The sequence below is a fragment of the Dromiciops gliroides genome, chromosome 2, assembly GCF_019393635.1.
Source record: "Dromiciops gliroides isolate mDroGli1 chromosome 2, mDroGli1.pri, whole genome shotgun sequence".
NCBI lineage: Eukaryota > Metazoa > Chordata > Mammalia > Microbiotheria > Microbiotheriidae > Dromiciops > Dromiciops gliroides.
Window position 1 is genome coordinate 146,946,702 of NC_057862.1, and position 16,755 is coordinate 146,963,456.

At 36.2% G+C, this 16,755-nt stretch overlaps 1 protein-coding gene across 1 annotated transcript in view; it reads right to left on the reverse strand.

Moving 5' to 3' along the window:
* The window catches only part of HERC1 (HECT and RLD domain containing E3 ubiquitin protein ligase family member 1), a 219,291-nt gene that overhangs the window by 39,116 nt on the left and 163,420 nt on the right, over positions 1 to 16,755 (reverse strand). Inside the window, 12 exon segments of the mRNA XM_043980938.1 lie at positions 2,516 to 2,689; positions 4,358 to 4,459; positions 4,794 to 4,940; positions 6,129 to 6,243; positions 6,975 to 7,174; positions 7,899 to 8,029; positions 9,645 to 9,845; positions 12,289 to 12,416; positions 13,991 to 14,118; positions 14,965 to 15,170; positions 15,975 to 16,188; positions 16,371 to 16,641. Of these exon segments, the coding sequence (XP_043836873.1) occupies positions 2,516 to 2,689; positions 4,358 to 4,459; positions 4,794 to 4,940; positions 6,129 to 6,243; positions 6,975 to 7,174; positions 7,899 to 8,029; positions 9,645 to 9,845; positions 12,289 to 12,416; positions 13,991 to 14,118; positions 14,965 to 15,170; positions 15,975 to 16,188; positions 16,371 to 16,641 (2,017 nt within the window).

A 16,755-nucleotide genomic window follows, 5' to 3' on the forward strand; every position in this document is an offset into this window, starting at 1 on the left:
TTCATTTATTTATTTTTAGTGAGGCAATTGGGGTTAAGTGACTTGCCCAGGGTCACACAGCTAGTAAGTGTTAAGTGTCTGAGGCTGGATTTGAACTCAGGTACTCCTGACTCCAGGGCCGGTGCTCTATCCACTGCACCACCTAGCTGCCCCTGTATTTATTTTTTATCTCCTTCATATTTACTTATCTTGGTATGTGTTGTATTTGCCCAGTATGAGCTCCATAAATGAAGGGTCCGTTTTTTTGTTTGTTTGTTTGGGGTTAAGTGACTTGCCCAGGGTCACATAACTAGTGTCAAGTGTCAGAGGCCAAATTTGAATTCAGGTCCTCCTGAATATAGGGCCGGTGCTTTATCCATTGTGCCACCTAACTGCCCCAGGGTCCATTTTTTTTATGTCTTTGCACTCCCAAGGCCTAGAATAGTATCTTGAAGGTAACAGCCATTTTACAAGACCTTACTGAAATGAATTTTGGGACACTTCAACAAATATGTATCAAGGACCTCCTATACAGAAGATTCTAGGGAATAAAGATACAACACTGTCAAAGAAGTACTCCTGACATGAGTAACTCCATTTTAAATCTGTAACAAACACACACACTCTAAAACCCAAAATATGTAAACACTCAGACTGTTTAGATGGACAGGTCAAGATGGCCAGATTTGTTTATTAACTATCTATAATCCACCTATTACTTGTTTATTATCTATGTCTATTATCTGTCAACCTGAAGTAATCCAATATATTCTATATTGGTACAATCTTAGTGATTACATTAGCAAAAAGTTAATTGGTCAAGTTCCCTCTAAAAGGGGTGAACAGAATTTTTGTTTTTGTTTTGGTCTTAATGAGAGTAAAGAGTGAGAGAAGGTGAATTTGCTGATTGGAAAAATAAATTTTATGAAAATAAAAGAGAACACTGGACCCAAGTGTCACTTATAATCAAGACGGAATAGTCTGATGTGACAAAGAAGACCAAGACTAAGCCCAAACAAAGTCAAATCAGCTAAGTCCACACTGGTAATGATCTAAGATTTGAGAAGAAACTACACTGAGCCTCTTGGATCCTAGATCACAGAGGCGACTAACTACAAATTCACCAGAGCTCAGACCAGGTGGGGTCTTGGTCCTCAGAAAACAATGACCACAACCACCAGTTCTGCCTGCCTGGATTTAGTTCCAAATCTTGGACCTCTGATGACCATCATCACTTCCACCCTTTTAGGAGTAATGAGCTTATTTTGATAGTTTGAATAGAATGTTCAGTAGGGGATTCATTCCCTATAGTATTTCTCAGGGATCTTAGGTTATTCATATTGTATTCTGTGGTTTTCAGAGCATGGTTAATAGAGTATTTCCTTCACTGATAATTTGGATGATTAGGTAAACTGAGTGATCCAAAAATGCATATACTGACTGAAGTAAATAAAAGAAATTTGATTAACCAATGGAATATTCTGCCTTTCTTTAGAGGGTAGGTTCTCAGTTTTGGCCATTATTTTTCACATAATGCCTTAGGAACTTGTACTAAAGATGTCAATAAAAGAAGTTCAACAAACATAAACACTAGAATTAAGAAGTTTATGATCAGGGGCAGCTAGGTGGTACAGTGGATAGAGCACCAGCCCTGGAGTCAGGAGTACCTGAGTTCAAATCCGGCCTCAGACACTTAACACTTACTAGCTGTGTGACCTTGGGCAAGTCACTTAACCCCAACTGCCTCACTTAAAAAAAAAAGGAGTTTATGATCTAATAGGAAAAAGATATGTACACAAATAATTGTGATACAAATAAAGGAGTGTGAGAAAAATGCAAAGTAGAACTCTAAGCAAAAAAACAACTAAAACTAACTATGAGCCATGTGAGGTAGAGAAAAGCACTTTCACTTTTGCTTGGGGGTTGGAGTGGGGGGTAGGGGAGTGGGAGAAAGAGGGGGGAGAGATAAGGGAAGGCTTCATATAGAAGCTGGGCCATAAAGAAAGGGAAGATATAAAGATATTTTTGGAGTCCCAGGTCCTGGAAATGAAATATGCAAAGAAAATGGAGAATGCTCTATAGATAAGACCATGAGCTAGACAAAAGTCCAGTATGGCTAAATGCTTGTGCAGACTTACATGAAAGTTAGTTGTACAAAATAAACCTGTGAAGATGAGTTGTAGGCAGACAGACTGTGAAGAGCCTTGAAAGCCAGGACCAGAACTGGATGGATAGATAGACAGACAGATGCTCAGGCAATGGGGAATTTCTAGAGATTTTTGAGGAGGAGATAGAATATAATCAAAGCAGTGCATTAGTAAGAATACCAGTAGGGGAAGAGATGTGAAGGATGGATTAAGACAGAAGCATTTAGAGACAGAAATACCTGGTATAATGAGGCCATTAAAATAGTCTAAATAAGAAGGAATAAGAGTTTAAATAAGTTTCTGTAAGAGTGTGGGAGTGGAAAAATTACATTGAGAAAGTTTTAGACACTTACAGGGTTTTAAGTTTGAATTTAGGTTTAGCTTCCTACCTTTTCATACGCATACTGTTCCTGAAGCATTATGGGTAGTCGTTCCAAGAAGGCTCTCATGCAGGGAGCCATGTTTAATCCCAAAACACCTTGTTGCTTCAAGGCAGTCCTACACGTTGCTAGAACATGATTGGCAGCTACCCATTCTGATGTGCAACTTACAACCAAAACATCCTGGTTAAAAGACAATATACACAATTAATATGTGGAAGAAAAAATAAAGGTCTATTATGTTACTATCATTTCAAAAACTTTTTTCAATGACTGAATGAAATAGAAATAAAATGCAGTCTCAAACATAGATATCTGTTTATTGTACATTCTGTTCTTCAATTTTACCTTCTATGAAATCGTATATTATGCTCCACGTTTAAGGATGAAATAAACTAAGGAAATAAGTCTTAGCTATGTTAACGAAGTATTTCTCCTTTGTTACTGTTCATCTGTTTGGTCGTGTCTGACTCTTCATGACCATCTCCAAAAGTCTGTTCAAGCTCATGGCTATTGCTTCCATGACATGACCCACCTCATCCTCTATCATCCCCTTCTCCTTTTGCCTTCAATCTTTCCCAATATCAGGGTCTTATCCAGTGAGTCTTGTTTTCGCATTATATGGCCAAAGTATTTAAGCTTCAGTTTCAGTATATGTCCTTTTTATTTTTATCTAGTACATCTTTTTTTTGGGGGGGGGCAGGGCAAATGAGGGTTAAGTGACTTGCCCAGGGTCACACAGCTAGTAAGTGTCAGGTGTTTCATGCCGGATTTGAACTCAGGTCCTCCTGAATCCAGGGCCAGTGCTTTATCCACCATGCCACCTAGTTGCCCCCTAGTATGTCCTTCTAATGAGTACTCTGAATTAATATTAATTTCTTTTAAGTACTGATTCATTTGATTTCCTTGCTGTCCAAGGGACTCTCAAAAGACTTTTCCAAGACCCCAAATCCAAAGCCTTAATTCCGTAGCATTCAGCTTTCCTTATAGTCCAACTTTCATACCCATATATTACTACTAGAAAAACCATAGCTTTGACTACATGGATCTTTGTTGGAAAGGGGATGTCTCTGCTTTTTAGTATGCTGTCCAGATTTTCTATAGCTTTCTTTCCAAGGAAAAAGTGTCTTTTAGAATGAATTTACAATGAATCTAGTCTTTTAAAAAGAGCTACTTGCCTACTGGTTAGGATTCATTAAACACAAAATCCAGCACCTTTCAAAATTCTCTTAAGTCCACCAGAACCCAAGAAGAAGCTATATTTCCTTCTACTTCTAGAAGCAGGAAGAATTAAAAGTAAATACAGCTCCAACTTCTGCCCTCCACTTTTTTCTGACTACTTATTAAATCTAGTGGGGTGTCTGTAATGTGTGCAATTCTTACTTGAACATACTTCTTTAAAGAATGTTTTATGCAGCTTCAAAACAATAATATATGTAGTAACTATCACAAAATTATTTTACAGTAGAAGCTAATAACTTTACTAACATTAAATTTGCAAACTAAAATGCAGACTTCATAGGTATTTTTTTTTAGGACAAATAATCTGACCTAGTTTGGCACAATCTTAAAATGTTCATTAGGGGAATCAATAAACAAATCTTTCTTGATTTACATGAAAATAAAATAACTTGACAAGAACATGGGGGCAATGTGATAGACTAGGAAGAAGTGAGAGTCAAAAGACTTCATTTCTTGTCTTGCCTTTATTGCTTTCTAGTTGTGTGACTTTAAGCAAATCATGCAATCTTTCTAAGTTTGCTTCAGATGTAAATTGAAGGGGCTGGCCTAGATGAGCCATGAGGTTCCTTCATCTCTATAATCTTTGATTCTCTATAACTAAAAGGTTACCTTCGATCTGTTAGAGCAAGCAGCTACCCCAACATCAGGAATCCACACTGTGGTCTGAATCGCTCCAGATCCTATCACAACAGTTTGCAATATTGAACCATCCTGAAATGAAGTAAATTTATATTTTAATTCTTACTGATAATTTAAAATACCTATTTTTATTTCCAGAACTACATTCTAAATAACTAACCCTTCAAACATATATGCATCTTTGTCCACTGTGTGTCTTTTACTAACTCATATCACATAAGTTAGTCTTCAAAGTATTTCTGACCTATTGCAATAATCAAGGACAGAAGATTCTGAAAAGAAATTATATCTTCAAAATAAGACATATTATCAAGTAAAATATTGTGGGGATTGCCTGGGTTCATTTAAATACAATTATTTAAGCAAATGTAAAAATTCTACTTTTTAATAAAGTTTATGTCCTTACCCTTAAAGACCAAATGTTCATAAGCCCACCAAGTCCACCAGATACCAATGCTAAACCATCAGAACTGAAGGCAACTGTACGAACAGGAGTGATGTGCCCTTTCAACTGATAAAGACACTTGGCACCTGCAGATTTTTTGTAGTTATCCTGTAATTAATTTTCACAGTTATAGATCTTGAAAGAAAAACAGTCCTCACAAATCCTAAGCTTGGTGGTTATAAATATTTCCCTATTTGTATATTAACAAAGAATTAAAAATAAAAGACAAGACTTATTTTTAGCATAATTGCATAAACTATTCAAGTATAACTGAAATTAGACTTAGGACTTTTAAAACACAATTTGCTTATCTAGTTTTATTTTCTTTGAACCGCCAGAAATTATTACATCGCTCAACTTTGTTCAAACATTTTTACACTGCTCTGTGTACTAACTGATACACAAAGAGGAAATAAACTCTGGTTATAGAAGTTTTCAGAACTGTTCTATTTTAGTCTTTTTAAAACATAAGCCTACATTCAAGAACTACTGGAGTAAGTCACGAGATGTGGGTAGTATAACTCTCTGGCTTCAACTTTCTTGAAGATATGAATATATTGGATGAAATGAGGGCTCATAGTTTTTTTTTCAGATCCAATATTTTAATGATCCTGTGATCCCATTTCAACACAATTTGATATGTTAATTAGCAAGACTAGATACTGGTAAAACTGTAAAGCAGGCCAGATTTATCTTTAGTTACTTCCCACTTCTTTTGCAGCTTTCACTCGTTTTGAGTGGTTGGCCTTCCCCATCAGACTGTTCCTTCTCTGTGTTCATTGAGGAAAAGTCTTGCTGAATTCATTCACACGCAAATATTAGAGATTCAATTTATTATGCATTTCAGAAGGATCTTTATCTTGGATCAAAGGATGAGGTCAATATAAAGAGCTAAGTCTCTAACAGTAGAACTTTAGACTTCAGGTGGCAGGGAGAAGAGGGAGGAACTTTTCTGGCCCCCTTCAAATAATACCACAAAATTCTCTAAGGCCATCCTACAAAAGTCCAACTTTGTCAGTATAAGCAGAACCAATCATCACCAATAATTATTTAGTTAAAAATCAGTAAGTACAGCATAGTATATAACTCCATTAAAAAAAACACAGAATGTAAAATGATTTTATAATGAAATAAATCTACTTTAGAGCAAATAAACTCAATTACAGTTCACTAAGGTCAAAAGTTCTAATGACCCTTTAAAATTCTCTAAAAATTGTCTTATTTTTGGCATCTGCTGAATGGGTTCAAATAGGTAAGCCCTTTTCAACAAGTCCTATAACATACTGAATAATTTACCTTGCCATTTGATTCTTGTTCCCACCATTCTTCAGAACTAGTTAAGCTAGTCTGTAATATATTCAATGCATCTTGGGAAACACGCCACACACACACTAAACCATTTTGACAACCACTAAAAGAAAAGATAGATCACACAAAACCAGAAAATGTATAAGTGTATGTTCAACAAGCATATAGTTTATGAGATAACACCAACAAAAATATTATTCAATACTTTACATGGTATCCCCATATATTATTTCTATTTATTTATTTATTCATTCATTCATTCATTCATTCAATTTATTGAGGCAATTGGGGGGTTAAGTGATTTGCCCAGGGTCACACAGCTAGTAAGTGTTAAGTATCTGAGGCCGGATTTGATCAGGTACTCCTGACTCCAGGGCCGTTGCTCTATCCACTGCGCCACCTAGCTGCCCCTATTATTTCTATATAACATTGTGTATTTGGGTGGGTCAAGTATTAGGGGACTATGGTTCTGTGATTTCATTCACATGAGGAACTCCTAGTAAGGAAACTTCTTCTACCAATGCAGAATGGTAGCTATTCTACAACTTATATTGGAGAGTGGCCTGGAATAGTGAAAAATGAAGGGGCTCATTAAGGGTCCCCCAGCCAAATGCATTAGGGATATTACTTGAATTCAGATCTAATTCCAATCTATAACCACTCTTATATCATGCTACCTATGCAATAAATGTCCCATAATTTTATTCCGTTTTTTCACTTCTCTATACAATGGACCTGTGCATCTTATTCTTTCCACACTACAGTTAGACATTTCATTGAGTGAATTAAAAAAATTCAAGACTGAATACAGGCTATAAGAGAATGGTAACATACGTAGCAATCAATAATTGCAACTTGGGTCCTTTCCCTGGGAGGCTGCACCAAGCAATGCCATTCACGATTGATGAGTGTGAAAGTGAATGTAAACATCTCCAACAACCTCCCACAGGCCCCCAGAGCTTCACATTTTCTTCTTTGGCACAAGTCATAAGAATCTGACCAGTTGGATCCCACTTCATAGAAACAAGAGTGTCCTTAAAAATGGAAAGAAAAAAAAAGGAAATTCAATAAAACATCTCTTTTTAGAGGGCCTTTTTGTTTTTGTTTTTTTTGCTGGGCAGTTGGGGTTAAGTGACTTGCCCAGGGTCACACAGCTAGTAAGTGTTAAGTGTCTGAGGTCGGATTTGAACTCAGGTCCTCCTGAATCCAGGGCCGGTGCTCTATCCACTGTGCCACCTAGCTGCCCCTTAGAGGACTTTTTTTTTTTTAGTGAGGCAATTGGGGTTAAGTGACTTGCCCAGGGTCACACAGCTAGTAAGTGTGTGTTAAGTGTCTGAGGCCGAATTTGAACTCAGGTACTCCTGACTCCAGGGCCAGTGCTCTATCCACTGCACCACCTAGCTGCCCCCTTAGAGGACCTTTTAATCAAAAAGGAAGCAGACAAGTAAATTGATTTATATTTCACAAGTTTCAGCATTTAAAATAGAGCACATAATCAGTAGAACTTGTCTTTAAATGAAGATAACGAATATTTTTGCTACTTAATTACTCTGAAATCTACACCTTCCACAAGTGTTATCATCTGTGTGCAGATTCTACCAAATCATTACATTTCAATTAAAGGCTGAACTTCTTGAAGAGCTATATACTGCTTTAAAATGTCTATCCAAACTAAATGCACACACAAAATTTTTAAGATACCATCATTTTAATCAGTGAAAATAAGAAGAGCTGATGACCTGAAAAAAATGGCTATACCTTATGTGCATCAACCAGAATAATTCCTCCTTTTTCAAGTGGTTCCTTCATTCCTAACAACAATTTGCCATCAAAATATCCCACTGCAAAAGGTCTATCTTCACTGAACCAGGCAATGCAGGTAACAGATACTAGAAAACAAAACAAATAAACTAGTTTAGTCAGTAACAATTTAATAGAAACTGGTAATATAGGCAATGATTTAAATTAATGAAGCAAATAACATAGGTAATCTTTCCAAATTCCCTTGAATGCATTTAGACTAAATATCAAAGATAAAAATTACGTGAGTTCCACATGCAACCCTAGTACCTTTTAAGTACTATTCTTGAGTGATAAGAATAATTTCATTTGGGGCTTTCATTCTTTTTAAGATATTTACCAGAAAATAGTGACAATCCTAATAAGTACCTTCCTTGCTTTTATACTCATTCTCTTCCCCCACTCTTTCATCTCTGTTATACCCCAAAGTGGAGAACCAAACATCTTAAGTCAATGTTGTCTAGCATGGGGATGAAGAAGTTAGTGAAAGGGGTCTACACAAATCCACATGCTGTCCCAAAACATTCTCATTCTAATTTTTATTTAACTGTGAAGAAATATTCAATTTGATTCGCTATGATAAGCAAACCTGCTTCTGTAAACTAAATATCTCAACTAAATATGCTTTACCATGCGTGAAGCTGCTGTTGTTATTGATTAAATACTAACTCAAAAGTGCAACTGAACAGATTGTAGCTTTGATTCATTATGTAGGGGAACCCAAACATTTCTTTTTTTTTTTTTTTTAAAGTGAGGCAATTGGGGTTAAGTGACTTGCCCAGGGTCACACAGCTAGTAAGTATTAAGTGTCTGAGGCCGGATTTGAACTCAGGTACTCCTGACTCCAGGGCCGGTGCTCTATCCACTGCGCCACCTAGCCGCCCCCAAACATTTCTTATGTAAAAAAAGAGATTCTCATATTTGAAAAGGCTGGCAACAAGTGACCTGAGTCATAAAACAAAATGTGTAGATATTTTTATATAAGACATATTACTTGTTATTTGCTCTCTACTTTTCCAAAATGCCCCACTTGATATGTCTGGTCATTAAATGTCTATTAGCTGATCTTTAAATAAAACCTATGTGAGAACAGACAGTTTTAAATAAATCTCTAACACTCCTTTCTAATTGGTCAATTGATGGTAACAGGGTTTCCATAAATAAATTAGTAAAATCAACTAGCTTTCCACTGTTTTTTTCAAAGGTCAATAAAACATTGGAATGGGAATCAGGCTGCTTGGATCCAAAGCTTTGACTATACTATGTGACTACGGACAATTCAGTCTCCCTGTGCCTCAGCTTCCTGATCTTCACTCATACTGCCAACCTCAAAAGTGCGTAGTAAAACATAAAGTACTATAAAAATGTGATCTATTCTGCAAATACTAAATTTTAAAGGGAAAGAGGCAATGCCCTTGATTCTGTATTTCTGACTACTTTTCTGGACATGCTCAACCTTCAGATGGGTGAGTCTTGGAGACTCTTTCAGCTCCTACATCATATATACAAAATATTGGTAATATTTATGTTTTAGATGACTACTTTCCCTCCTTTTTAAGGTAAAAATCACTTTTCAAGTAGTAACCAATTCAAAATGAAGCACCAACTTGACCTAGAGAAAAAGTCATTTTGAAGACAGATATAACAATAATTATATTTATGATTTAACTACCCAAAGTCTCATCATTAGATATAATCTCTTACCATCCTTTCGATAACAATGCTCCAACTCCTTTCGATGCATAGTTGACACATCTACAACTTCAATTAGCCCAAGAGATCCATCCATACGTCCCACTAACAATAATTCTGGAGAATCTGAAGACCAAGTTGCAGCTGGACCCTCTTCTGGCCAAGCCAGAGCAGATACCCAATGTGGCTGAGTATCTACTAATGCTTTTCCTCCTAAGAGAAAGAAATATTATCTAGTACTACTAAGTTCTTATATAGTTTTAAAATGTCAAATCATTTCACAGTCCACTGAAGTGTGAAAGCAATCAGATCTTACAGAATTAATTTTATTATAACCCCTTTTATATTTTATAACATTTTACAGGCACTTAGGTGGCACAGTAAATAGAATTATGGACTTACCCTACATCACAGTGTTATTGTGAGGACCAAAGGAGATCACATATAGAGAGTGGTCTGCACACCTTAAAGTACTATATAAATGCTAGTTGTTGTTGTTGTTATTATTATTATTATTATATTTTATTTTTGGTGAGGCAATTGGGATTAAGTGACTTGCCTAGGGTCACACAGCTAGTAAATGCTGAGTGTCTGAGGCCGGATTTGAACTCAGGTCCTCCTGAATCCAGGGCCGGTACTCTATCCACTGCGCCACCTAGCTGCCCCTAGTTGTTATTATTATGATCACTACTACTACTATTATATTAATAAGTTCATCATTAAAACTGGGCATTCTGTTTTGCTGATTGGAAATAACAGCAAAATAATATTTAATAATGGAAGAAGCAGCTCATCAGGATGTACTATTTGGGGGGAGGTGCAGAGCAATGAGGGTTAAATGACTTGCTGAGGGTCACACAGCTAGTAAATGTCAAGTATCTGAGGCTGGATTTGAACTCAGGTCCTCCTAAATCCAGGGGCCAGTGTTTTATCCACTGCGCCACCTAGCTGCCCCCAGGATATACTATTGCTATATTCCTACATGAACTCTAAGGGCTTTCCAGGGCATAGGTGACTCAAAGCACCAAGTTGATAGGTAAGGAAAGCTGAGCCAGAGGTACTGCTTTAGAGGCATGTATTCTGACAGAACATCAGTGGGAACTGAGAAGCAGGCAGCAAAGGAAGAGACAGAGCCAGATAAGACAAAAAATATTCAGTTTTGGACTTTTAATTGGAGTGATAACATTTTCTCAGTTACTTAATAAGCATATTATCATATTACAGAATCATGCAATAGATATTTACAATGTAATCAAGAAAAGCTTAAATTATATTCAATATAACATGATGAAAATGATACTTTCAGAAAGAAAAGAGAAAATGTAGTATATCTGTAAATATATATATTTATATATATATATATAGCACCCATGGGGCGGCTAGGTGGCGCAGTAGATAGAGCACCGGCCATGGATTCAGGAGGACCTGAGTTCAGGTCCGACCTCAGACACTTGACACTTGCTGGCTATGTGACCCTGGGAAAGTCACTTGACCCCAATTGCCTCACCAAAAAAATAAAACAAAAAACAAAGGAAAAAAAAATAAATGCACCCACACCTGAATGTATGTATATCTTATAAGGTTCTTACCTAATTGTTAGAGTGAATATACTTACTTCCATTTTTAATAAATCTGTGATTTAGTTGCTATGGGGATTTCCTCCACTACCAAAGATCATAACCCCTTCTAAGTCTTTATAAATAATTTCATGAATTGTTGTGACAAAATAATTTATTACTTAGTGACCATCCTTCCAATGGGGAATGAAGTTTTACAAACTTAGCTAGGCTGGTTTTGGGACACCAGTCTCTATTTAAAAACTTCTGAGTGTGGTAGAAACCACTAGAGCTTCATAGGAACCCTGTTGGCAAAGCTTTCTGGATCTGAAATTCACCATGGTGCAACAATGAGGCATCAAAGGAAGACTTTGGTGGACATAATAAATATTACACAAAATACTGACTTTTTTATACTAAAAATAAGACAACTTCAATGCAAGCCAACAGACTGCTAAGTGCCAATGATGTCCCAGACATGGTGCTATCTATATTCTGGTAATACAAAGACAGAAACAAAATAATCCCTGCCTATACATTCTACTGAGGGGGAGGGGAATGGTGGGATAAACCCCATGCACAGATAAGCACAATGTAAAGGAATATGAGAAGGGAGACCACACTACCAACCGGGAAGAATCAAGGAAGGCTTTACAGATGAGGGGTCATCTGCCACAAAGAAGATAGGTTCAATATAACAAATATTTATGAAGCGTTTCATGTGTGTGGCAAATGCAAACAAAATCTCTTTATTTTCTCCTAACCCCAACCTCCAAATACAAACAAACAGAATCATGAGCTTGATGGGAATCACAGGATTATTCAGAACTATGAGATTAGCAGTTCTGTGAAACAGTTTCTTTTAGGTACCTGAATATATCCAGGCTAACAGCTTTTACATTAAAATCTAAGTTTTTTGTTTGTCTTTAAAGGCATCAATGTTTGGTCTAACAAAACAAAGGGAAATGAAAGGTGTACACAATTTGGTTTTACCTTGATAGTTGCATAATTGCTCTATATTCATAGTCTATTAGGATTTCAAAGAATTATATTTGTACAGAAAAAGTATCTGTGTCAAAGAAAAATTATATATATCTTACCATTAACTTGCCAAATATTCACCATTTTTTCTAAAGCACCAGCTAGATATTTGCCACTGATACTCCAAGAGACAGGTGAGAAGCTTGGATCACTAGGTGATCCCAGGCTTTCCTCTGATTCGCTTTCCCTAGAACATAAAAAGTCAATATGTACAAGTCTGTGGAGTTATCTCTTCTTTAACCTCATCCTATTAAAAGTTATATTAAACCCCTCATCAAACAAAATGACAGGTTTCATACATTTATGCATATTTAATCATGAAGGCATCAGTTACAAGAATAGCAAGTTTAACTGAGTTTTGTACTCTCTTGTATCTAACACTTGAGAAATTTATAAATCTAAAAAAATCAGTGATACTACCATTCAGAGAGAGAAAGCATTGTAGTGTTAAGGGTTCTCAATATGGGATCTATGGATTTGGGTTTTTTTTTTAATATTTTGATAACTGTCTCTCAATATAATTGGCTTCCTTTGCAATCCTATATATTTAATTTTATGCACTTAAAAACATTCTGAGAAGGGGTACTCATAGTATTTCACTTTACACCAAAACAGTCCATGACACAAGAAGATTAGGAACTCACGGATTAGTGGAGACAGCATTCTAGCCTGGAGTCAGGCTCAAATCCTTCCTCTGACACATACCAGCTGGGTGACCATGGGTAAAACCCTTAACCTCTCAGTGTCATGGAAACCTTAAGGAGACTAAACTAAATTTCTGATCTTCATCAGTGAAAGAAGTTACCACAAAGGGAGTACTTACACTGATGAAATCCCAAGTCCTACCCTTATCCTCCCCCACCATAACATTCAATATCCAACTGTTTTCCTTATAGGAAAACAATTCACTAAACAATAGTGTACTGAGTTTTTTAAGATTTTTTGCATGAGGTCCAGTGCTCATTATTTCCCATTTACTAAATCCCCAGGGAAGTCCCAATGCCATGACTGTCTACCTCTGCCGACTGTTAGACAGACAGACATGGTGCTCAATTCTGCTTCATGAATCACTAAATACATGAGAGACTGTGTAGTACAGTAGATAAGGCTCCGTCCCTGGAGTTGGAAACACCTAGGTGCAAACTGCGTCTCTGACATGTAATGACTATGTTGAACCAGAACAAATTCTTCATCTTTTCATGTTCTGGGCCAGAGGTGTCAAACTCATGCAAAACTCCCTAGTGATTCTGGTATCTGAACGGACAGAGGAAGTTTCTTCACTGGGAGTCCCCTATACCAATGAAATCAGAGGTTCAATTCCCTGACCCCATATGAATATGTGTATGCATATGTGTGTGTGTGCATGTGTGTATAGAAACTAAAATAAAAACAATTAAAAAGATGAAATTCTTAAATTGTCTATGAAGAATAATGAACCAACAATATACTTCAAGTATGATGCATTAAACAGTTGAACATTTTGTTAGCATGACCAGTCTTAGCTTAACCGCAAATAAATTCAAATTCATCCCTTGTTTAAAAATATATATAATCTAAATTACTTTAGTAGAAATTAAAGACATTTCTTATTGGAGATACAGTATTTTTTTTTTGCTAAATACATGTGAAAAATAAACATTTTTAGCGCATTTTGTTTCCTCTTTTATTTAATAAAAAAAGCAAAGGAATATATATTTGGGATGCTGAATTTTCAGTATGTATACAAGTATTCTAAAGTTGAATGTTTATGTTAAAACTCACAATCTGTTGAATACACAAGTTTGTTGTAGTGAATATTGTTTCTTGGTAACATTCCAAACCCTTATGGTACCATCATTGCCGCTGGTTGCTAGAAGTCCTTTCTTATTACACCAAACACATGTCATTACCTAGAGGAGTTGAAAAAAGATGAGTCCAAAGTAATTTGAAATAAGGGGGGCTGGGGCAGGGAATGCCTGTGGCATTACAAAAGGAAAGAAAACTCATCACTTCTACAATGGAATTTGTATATATAGTCTTATTCCTTTCTAAATATGCTATAAATCATGTTTGTGTTTATTTGGAGTATGAGTTAGCATAATGCGGTTTCCAAACACTAATGAACATTCTGCTTTTGTGAGGAATGTTTAAAGCTTGAAAATTAATAAGCTTCACTAAAATGTTAAAATGCTAAAAAAACAGATTTTAAAATCCTATGAAGCAAACAGAACAAGAAGGGATTTTTACCATTTTGTTCTTAATTTTAAAAGGAAGAGGGGCAGTTAGTCTCTACTTTCTACAATACTTTATCCCTATTCAGGATGCCAAAAGTTAGGGGGAAAGAGTAAAGCTATTTATTTTGAGAATATTTTCCTTAGGAGTTTCCTCCTACTCACATCTCATTTGTTCTATCAGACTATCACCACATCCATACAGACCTATTTAGTCAAGAGTTGGCTAAGAATTCTTATCTAAGAAATCTAGGTGATTCAGATTCATAAGGGAAAAATTGTGCAGTATTTAAATACTGAGCTTTGTGTGTCAGGAATTAGCTTTATATTTCAGAAACATTTTCAGTCATTCAGGATGCTCAAAATCCATTAATACTAGGAGATTTGCAGTTAGAGGACCTCCTACAGCCAGGTCACTCAACCACTCTAGGCTTCAGTTTCTTCATCTATAAAATGAGAAAGTTGGACTAGAATATCTCTAAGGTCTTTTCTAGCTCTAACTTTATGAACCATAACAATACATACCCTATTCTGATGAGCCTCCAACTTTATAAAGAAGCATTTCCTCAGATCTCCTCCAATGTCAGCCAATGTCTGAGGACTAGTTTGGTTGTCTCGATCATGTGCAGCAAGTGTCCGCACAAGTTGCTGAGCAGCCCACTGCCTATGTTGTGAGGACAACCTTGAAGACAGGCAGCAAGCTGCCAGGGCATTAGCCAGCTCCAGAGGGCCTACAGCAGAAGGATCATAGGAAGGATGGGCATACAATTGGGCAATTAAACCTGCTTAAACAAAACAGTAAAATGATGCCCAGATGAGAGTTGGTATTATTGAACAAGCAAAAATGGCATAACCCACATCTTCCCAGAAAAAGTTCTTACAAGAGATAGTTTCACTAAAATGGAGTCATTAAATTTTCACACTCCATATTAAATACACTTAAGTCTTTACCCTGAGCAAAATACAGATAGAGATCATCAGAGCTGGAAGCACTATGTACTAAGATTAAGCTGGGCTTAACTTTTGCTACTCCAAAATTATCCCATCGACCCACTGGGGAACTGGGAAGTCAGGTTGTAAAAGCACATTTTTCTTGTTCAAAAAGTATTACTAACACCTAGACCTGAAAATGGATTAGGGAGGACTAAGAAGATAAAAAGTTTGATATAAAGAATTTTAAAGTATTTCCAAGTTTTACATTAGGCCAATTAAATATAAAGAGAAAAACAATACTTTATTTTTCCAAATACAATTATGCAGAAAAAAACTATAACTCAAATTAGCTTCAGCAATAAATTGATTCATTTAAAAGCATGGCTTTATCTTCTAATATTCCTTGCACAAACATATATAGACTCAGACATTTGTTTTATGCATCCTATCCCCCCCATACACACAAAATTTCCTAAGTGTATAATACAAAATATGCAAAAATACAGATTTTACAATGAAATAGGTGGACAAAACATGTAAAAAATATATACTTTGTCATGAATTAAAATGATTGAACAACATATAATATAATATAAGCCTACCTTTCTTTTCAATTTCTGCTTTATCATAGTTAGGCCTCAGTTTAGCTCCTTTGTCTGCCAATAATGCCACAAGAGCCTGAGTTACTACAAAGTTGGGAGAAGTCACAAGCTTGTTTTCTTCAGCAATTCCTCGGAGAAAGCTGGGCAGAAACTTGAGCTGAATTGGATCATCAACTGTAGTTAAATTAACACCTGTTGCAGCAGAAATCAAGTTCTAAGGAGACAATCAAGACAACATTTTTCAAATTTTTTTTTTACAAATTAGGACAAAAGATAATTTCCTATTCAATGATTTTCAAGAGCAATGCTGGGCTAGGACAAAAAGAGTAGAGAGGGAAAACTGGGAGTGGGAGGAGGTAAGAAGCAAACAGATTAGCATGGATGAAATCCATCTACCTGTGTACACAACTGGACCAGCAGTTTTGCAGCACTAGGGGTATTGGATGCCAGACAGCCCACAGCTGTGCTTAAATAGGCTAGACATGATATTGGCTTGTTGGTCTTGCTGTGAACTCCTCGAGAACGTTCTGAAGAAGAAGCCATAGAGGAAGGACTTGTAGAGAGGCCAGCTCTCCCTGCTGCAGCTAAGCACATTAATCGAACCAGAGTACGGATATCTGTTAAACCCAAGGACTCAAGGCCAGCAGCAAGACTACAACTGGAACCACTGTTAAGAAAAGAAAAATACTTTAGAGGAAAAATAAGATAGATTTATAAGAAATAATTTGGAAACCCATATTATATTCATTATAGGTACCAATAAAAATAAAAGCTGCACAAG